The sequence below is a fragment of the Frankliniella occidentalis genome, unplaced genomic scaffold, assembly GCF_000697945.3.
Source record: "Frankliniella occidentalis isolate FOCC.00 unplaced genomic scaffold, Focc_3.1 Scaffold90, whole genome shotgun sequence".
In the NCBI taxonomy this organism is placed as follows: domain Eukaryota; kingdom Metazoa; phylum Arthropoda; class Insecta; order Thysanoptera; family Thripidae; genus Frankliniella; species Frankliniella occidentalis.
In genome coordinates this window covers 435,852-443,479 of record NW_026267219.1, presented here as the reverse complement: position 1 = coordinate 443,479, position 7,628 = coordinate 435,852, and the positions used below count along the sequence as shown (strand labels likewise).

At 53.7% G+C, this 7,628-nt stretch overlaps 1 protein-coding gene across 7 annotated transcripts in view; it reads left to right on the top strand.

Annotated features, from left to right (window-relative positions):
• LOC113204377 (zwei Ig domain protein zig-8-like) overlaps nucleotides 1-7,628 on the top strand; it is a 197,039-nt gene that overhangs the window by 187,014 nt on the left and 2,397 nt on the right. For all 7 annotated transcript variants that reach the window (XM_026419550.2, XM_052269374.1, XM_026419549.2 and 4 more), the window contains 2 exons: nucleotides 4,507-4,634; nucleotides 5,670-5,838. In XM_026419550.2, coding sequence (XP_026275335.1) covers nucleotides 4,507-4,634; nucleotides 5,670-5,838 — 297 coding nt within the window. The remainder of the gene's footprint in view (nucleotides 1-4,506; nucleotides 4,635-5,669; nucleotides 5,839-7,628) is intronic.

Below are 7,628 nucleotides of genomic sequence, written 5' to 3'. Positions count from 1 at the left end.
CCCCCCCCCCCCCATAGCCCCGGAACAGAACGCAATCAGATTGGAAATCATTAGGGCTGAAGCTGAAGCAGGGCGAGCTTGGAGCGGAGGGGGCAGCGCCAGCGCCTCCACCGCGCCGATGCCGCGCGCCGCTATTTTCTTTTTTCCCTCCGGCCAGACGCGTAGAGAAGATCTCCCCAGCGGAAACTGGCCGCACAATAACAGAACTGAGGAAAGTAAGTTGGCGACGGTATAGTGTCGTGGCCGGCGGCGGCGGCAGCAGCAGCAGCGATGTCTCCACCTTGGGTTTCCGCTGTGCTCAGCAGCAGTCCAGTAGGCCCGGGAAACACACCACCCGCCTCCCTCCCCCTCCCCCTCTTTTCTATGCTCTCGGCTCCCGCCCCCTTTTCAGACCACTTGGTATACTGGCGAGCCCAACGCGAGGCTATTACCGCATCCGGCAACCCCCTCCCTCCCCTCCCCTCCGCCATTTCTGCCCTTGTGGACTTACCCGGGCTCGTTTACACACGTCGTCGTCTGTATATTTGCAACAGCAGAAGCAGAAGCAGAAACCCTGTTTTGTACAACTTACGTTGGTTACAAAAATAGAAATAACTGCTCGACAGCATGTTTTTCGATTCCTGAAATTGTTAGGCGTCCGCGTGTTTTATGACTGAAGATGGAAATTTTAGAACTGCACCCACCGCACCGTTACGATTTAAACCACCAAGCCGTGAGCTATTCGAACAACCAGACCTGTCCGCCAAGTTTCGCCAGCCAGGTCCACTTCTCCACTTTGCTTTTTAGGAATCATTTTGCAATAACTCAGGACATCAATTCTCAGTTCAGGATCAAAATGGTACTTATACAAGTACGGTCGTAACTTAGCAGGTTATTTAAAAAAGGAAAAACAATTCAGTGTGCGTCGTTTAACAGGGCAAAGTATTTGGAACTCCGTTCCCCTTGATGTGTGAGACTCCCTTTTTTTTAAAAAAAAAAAACGTGCACTGCGGTCTTCACTCTGAGCGGATGGCTGACTCCACGTGAAAATGCGGGTAGAACATCAGCTTCCCTTTGCTCGGCGCCACCGCTGTTATCGAATTGTCTGCACCCCCCACCTCCTACCCCTCGGCCGAATAGCTCCAGGCTGTAATGATGCATGCACTCTATCGGACCTCCAGTCCGAGGTCCACCCGCCACGCCCCTCTACGCCCCTCTGGTCTGCGGACACACGCTGGCGCCTTAACGGTACATTTACTTCCCAGACCCCAGCTCTCATTTCCTACCCTCCCTCAACCATCACCCCCTCCCCTTGCACGTCCCCCATTCACCTTTCCTCTCCACCCCTTCGCTAGATCTTTTGGCGTCCTTCACGAGAGGGTGAGAGGAAGAGGGGGAGAGGGGGGGAGGGGCAGAGCGAGGGAGGAGGAGCACGCAAGCGACGCAAGGACATGTGTTTAGCTGATCTCGTGAGGATTCCCTCTTAATGGCGTCGGTGACCTCTGTTAGGAGATAGAGGGAAAAGAGGGGAGGGGTAGAACGCTGAAGAAAAGTATACTGTCTTTAGTATCCTGGGTCCTCAGAGCAGAATTTCAACACGAATACAACAATGATTAACTGTTCCAAAAAAGATGACAAACTAGAAATATGGACGGGAAAATATACGTGCGTTGTTAAAGTTTTGATCTTTGAACATGTTCACTGACCTTTCTCTTCCGGCAGCGCAGTGGTTCCGGGTTTCAAGAGGAGGGGGGGTGGAGGGGCACGGGGCACTCGATTGAATGAGGTCTGCCGCCGCTCTGTTTGCGGCGTGGAGAGACCTTTGGCTCGCCCCGCCCTTTGGCGCCCGGCCCCGCCCGCGATGCCTTGTCGGTCGGGTCGTGGCCGCCCCGCCCCACCCCGGCCCGCTGCGCCGCAGCCGGGATGTGTTGTGCCGACACGGGGCGCGAGCTTTGTCTTTTTGGCCCATTATATCTGAGCAGCGGCCTGTGAAGTCCTCGCAGAGTAATGGCGTGTCAAACGGAATGGGGCTCAAGTGAACGGTGGTGGGGCCCCCAGCCCGGGGCCTCCAGCCGTGCATATGTGCCGCGCGCACCGGCAGTGGCCCTCGAGCGGGACGGGAGGTGCGCCGAGCAGCACTCGAGGCCCGAACGATCCCGCGCCGCCCCACCCCAACCACACTCAGAAAGCCTAGTTCACACAAAACGATAACAATAGTAAAAAGGTTCTAGCTCTGCGTGCAACCCTCATCCCTGCTACTGTTTGTTACTGGTATTTACTAAGAAATAAATCAGTACAGGTCTGAGAGTGAGGAGAACATTTCGGCCTTGCACTGTCAGTGAACTAAAATCCTAATGCACCCCCAAAAAACTGAGTTCTTGGACCAAGTACACTATTGCACTTGATTTTTCAAATGCATAAATCTTTATTCAAGTTACACGTTTTTGAATAATCAAGGATCAATACAATGTGCTTGGTCCAAGAACTCAGGTTTTTGGGTGTGGTTTTGAGATGAAAAACATTAACGTCACGAAAAATATACTAAATTCACGAACAGTTCGATAACACGGTACCGTGTCCTAGAAAACTCTGCGACGGGTACGGGCATATCCCCCCCAACCCCTGAGTACCACTCACATGACGGCCACTTTAGCACCACCCCGCTAGCTCTCCGGTCCCCGGAGAGGTGGGTATGGGGGCGCCACCACTGGACGCACATTACCACACCAATCGAAACCGAACCGTAGCCGCCGCAGCAGCAGTAGCAGCAGCAGCCCCACGGATCACGCGAGTGCCTTCTGCGGCCGGCTGGCTGGCGACGCCCGGAGAATGCCTGGTAATAGAGGCGGTCATCGAGGAGGGAGGGTCCGAACAAGATGCGCAGACATGTGGAGTGTTGTGGAGTGGACGAACCAGGTCCAGGATCTCTCTCACAAACATTCAGACAGACAGACAGACAGACAGACAGAGGGTGCAGACTTTTCGCCCGGTCGACCTTGACGGGGCACTGCAGCGCGGAGGGCTCAGGATCAACCGGCCGCCCGCGTCCCCCCTCGGCCCTCGCCCCTTCCTACCCTTGCCCCTCATGCGGGGGGCTTAACTCGTATTTCTACAAACTTACTCCAACCGGCGCATGGCGGCAGCAGCAGCAGCAGCAGCAACAGCACGAGACCAAAGCAGAGGGCGCCCGGCGGAACTCCACGTTATGTTTGTCTGCTTGTACACAGAGCGCGGAAACACCGCACCAACCGCGTCTGCCAACTAATGATGAGAATAATATTTGGGTGGTCAGCTCTCGCAATGGATCAAAATGCTGCTTCACTGCTCCGGCCGCGTCGGACTGCGTGAACAGGCCGCTGCGCCGCGCCGCGCGCAGAGCCGCGCAGAGTCGGTAACTAACTTTCCACTTTCCGGTAAACTCTCCGGTAAACTCTGCGGCTCTGAAAGGAGGTAAACGCGAGAGGGACGAGAACATGCACGCCAAACATGGGAGGGAAGGGAGGTGGGCGTATTGAGAGAAGTGTGGCGCGGCAGAGTATCCCGCGTGTGCGTGCCGTGTCCGCGTGTCTTTTGTCATTTTTCATCGCAATATAGTGCCGTTAAGCGGCCCTCGAGGTGGAGCGAGAGAGAGAGAGAGAGAGAGAGAGAGAGAGAGAGGAGGGGGCATATATTTCTCATACTCGGGATAGGCCCGGGTGTGAATCAAAATGGCTGCATATATTTCACTCTGCCTCCGGCCCGCCGCTCGGGCCATTCGCCGTCATCAATGAGTGCGTGATCGGCGCCATGGCGTTATGCGTTGCGTCGTCGGGGCCATCTGTCTTTCATGATGAATAATGCGTTTCATGCAAATTGTCCGTCAGCAAAAGCGCCCCCCCCCCCTTTTCCCCGCCGAATCCTTTTCCCTGTCGGAGCGGAGCGGGGCGGGAGAGTGTGAATGCGTGTGCGACAAACGGAGTGAAAGAATGCCGTAGGTTTTGTCACACGTTTGAAAGCATATTACTGTAACACGAATTGTCACACTATTTTTTAAGATCATTTTAAGACCAATAACGGCACGCATTTTTCAGTGGTAAAATTTACTGGAGCACCGCTGTGAAAAATATTTTCGTAATATTGCAACCGATAACATTTGTTGTAATTTTTATTTACGAAATATTTTGTAAATTTGCAACAACCCAATCTCGCTTGTAATACCGATAAATTTCAAGTCGATACAAAGTGCTTCTAAATTCACACTTCCAAAATGTAGTTTTACGACACACATTCATGGGAAATTTTCCCGTAAAAACAAACTACCATTTTCACCGACGTCCTCCCTTTCAAGTCTGTTCCCGACGATCTTTCAAAGCCCCAAACTTTGGTCCAGATCGGGGGACTTATCCCGCGCTGGATGCTGCTGGGAGGCGCCTGCGAGGCGGGCAGTCCCGTTGCGCTCTCGTGCGCGGCGGGCGTGCCTACCCCGCCGACTGCAGGCGCTCGCGACCCGCCTCGCTCACAGCCCCGCCTGCTTCTTTGCCCTCACAGAGCCCGAGACGGACATCATCGGCGGCCCCAACCTGTACATCCACGAGGGCAGCACCATCAACCTCACGTGCGTCGTCAAGTTTGCCCCCGAGCCGCCCAGCTCCGTCATCTGGAGCCACAACCACGGGGTAAGTGCGTGGGTACCGTGCACAAAGTACTCAGGGCTATTCAAGTTCGCTTCCGTGCCTGGTGCTGATGCGTTAGCCTCTACGACCAATCTTTCGTTGTCACTTAATGGCAGATTTTCAATTACGAAACTAATTTCATTTTTTTGTGCGTCGACCCGAGTGGAGAGTGATGTGGGAAGGTGCGAGTCGGGTCGGCGCGCGCGGGGCCGCTGTGCGGCTGGTGGTGGTGGTGGTGGTGCGGGCCTGCCCTGCCGCGCAGAAAAGCCGCTTATTCAAATGTGGCCAACTGTCAAACTAATCAACTCTGTCGAAGCGAAGTGGAGGAAAGGGGAAAGGAGAGGCTGTTGAGGCCCTGCTGGAGCCTTGCTATGAGCCTTGCTAGAGCCTTGCTAGAGCCTTGCTACAGCCTTGCTACAGCCTTGCTACAGCCTACAGCCTTGCTACAGCCTACAGCCTTGCTACAACCTTGCTACAGCCTTACTAGACCCTTGGCTGGAGCCTTGCTGGAACCTTGCTAGAGCCTTGCTATAGCCTTGCTATAGCCTTGCTATAGAGCCTTGCTATAGAGCCTTGCTATAGAGCCTTGCTATAGAGCCTTGCTATAGAGCCTTGCTATAGAGCCTTGCTATAGAGCCTTGCTGAAGCCTTTGCCGTAGCCTTGCCGGAGCCTAGCCGGAGCCTTGCTGGAGCCTGCAGCCTGCGCAAGGCCCTACTGCTTCGCCGCGGCCCGGCTGGGCACAGCAGCAGAGAGGGTCGGGGAGATCAAAATTCAAAATTGTGTCGGATTAAATCGACTTGTATTTTTTTCCCCTTGAAGTAATAACTGAAAACAAGGATTACTGTCCATGATGGTTGTGCTAGGAGTCAGACATGCCTTCTGATGAAATAACACAACTGTGTTAACAAAGGCGCCACGACATTCTGCTTCAAGACCGACTGGCGATGCTCTGTAACGCATACTTCCCCTATCTTTTAATGCACTTGTGATTGTCAAGATTGCCGGTCTCCCTGAGCCTTGTGTTCTTCGGTCGGCAGGTCATCAACTTCGACTCTCCTCGTGGCGGCATCAGCCTGGTGACGGAGAAGGGCCCCGTGACGTCGAGCCGGCTGCTGATCCAGAAGGCGGGGCCCTCTGACGACGGCGACTACACTTGCGACCCGGCCAGCGCCAACCCGGCCACGGTCCGAGTGCACATCCTCAACGGTGAGGGTCGGGGAAGGGGTGGGTAGGGCTGTTCGATATCACGATATTTCGATATCGGTACGATATTGTCCGCGGTATTGAGGGCTCGATATTGGCCCCCCATATCGATTTATCGCACTGATAAACTAAGTGTTCAACTGCTCAACACTTGTAAGTGTTGAACTGCAAGTTACATACTTGCAAGTGCGCAACTGTAAGTTGAATGAGGAAGTTGCCCGATAAGAGGAACAAGAAGAAGGTAGCACTGAGAAGGTGGCGTGGCGTAGCGCCGTCCCTAAACAAAGCAGAAGATGAACGACAGTCTAGCAGAGGTTAGCATGCGTGTCGGTAGATTTCAAACAGTTCAGAACGGGTTTATGCATCTAGCACCTTTGTACCACCTATACTCAAGTATATTACGACAGTTGAGTCATTATCATTGAGTTAAAATAGTACCAACAATGCAATATGTCCGTACACTAACCTAAACAAACGACACCGGGACGGTTTAGAAGATCGTATAAACTTACTTTTCCGGAGCCAAACTTTACAGAAGCACCTTTTGACACAAGATTGTTACGCCGGTCTAGTATGGACCCAATTTTTCTTTACAAATTATACAAAACTTGATTTATGATTTATGATCACACATCCACTTGCGACAAAACACAGTATGGTCGCCGGCGTTCTGCTTTGTTTAGGGACGGCGCTACGCCACGCCACCTCACCTCCTCAGCGCTACCTTCTTCTTGTTCCTCTTATCGGGCAACTTCCTCATACTCGGTAGGTGTGCACTTGCAAGTGTGTAACTCCCCGGTTGAGCACTTCCGACACAGTGAGCATTCAATCTAGGGAACTGTTCAACCGAGGAGTTGCACACCTACCCGAGTTGAACACTTGTAAAGTCTAAGGCTTGCACAGTTGCAAGTATTCAATTTGCAATTGCACACTTACAAGTGTTGAGTAGTTGAACACTTACTTTATCAGTGCGAGGTGCGAGGTTGATCGATTCGACGATGTATTACGGTATATTGGCTTTTTTCAGACATATCGTCATCGAGCCCCAAAATGGGTCGAACGTGGTTTGCTATTGCGAAATTGTCGACATTACCGAGACTCGATCCGATGTTCGATACAGGATCGATATCGTCGCGCGATATCAAAATCTGGATATCGCACAGTCCTAGGAGGGGGAGGGGGAAGCTCCAGCGGGGCTTCTCAGCGGCCGGGGGGGGGGGGCGTCTACATGAAGCGAATGAAATATGTGTTCAAGTTCCTTTCACAACAATAACATTCCCTCGGCTAGCGTAAAGGGAATGCCCGGAGCAGACGTAAAGAAATTCTTATTTCCTGTGTATGGGGCGAGAAAGTGTCGGGGGGCGGGGGATTTGGGAACGGAGGGGGGCTCTCTCTCTCTCTCTCTCTCTCTCTCTCTCTCTCCCTCTCTCTCTCTCCCTCTCCCTCCCTCTCTCTCTCTCTCTCTCTCTCTCTCTCTACCTCTCTCTCTACCTCTCTCTCCCTCCCTCCTTTCTCATCTCTGTCTCTGTCTCTCTCTCTTCGCCGACGCCGACGCGTCCGGCGGCGTCGTTGTCCGGAGTGTGAAAACACGGGGTGTCAGGGAAATTGAGGCGACAGCTGCCAGCATCGGCTCTAGGGAGGGCGGCGTGGCGGGGCGGGGCGGCGCACTGCCCAGACTCACAACGCCGCGCCACCACGGCAGACTCACATGTCGGAGCGGAGCGTACGGCGGGGGAAATCTTGGCGACTGGCGTGCTTCCAGTCGTGTGTCGAGATCGTGGTCGAGGTCGGGG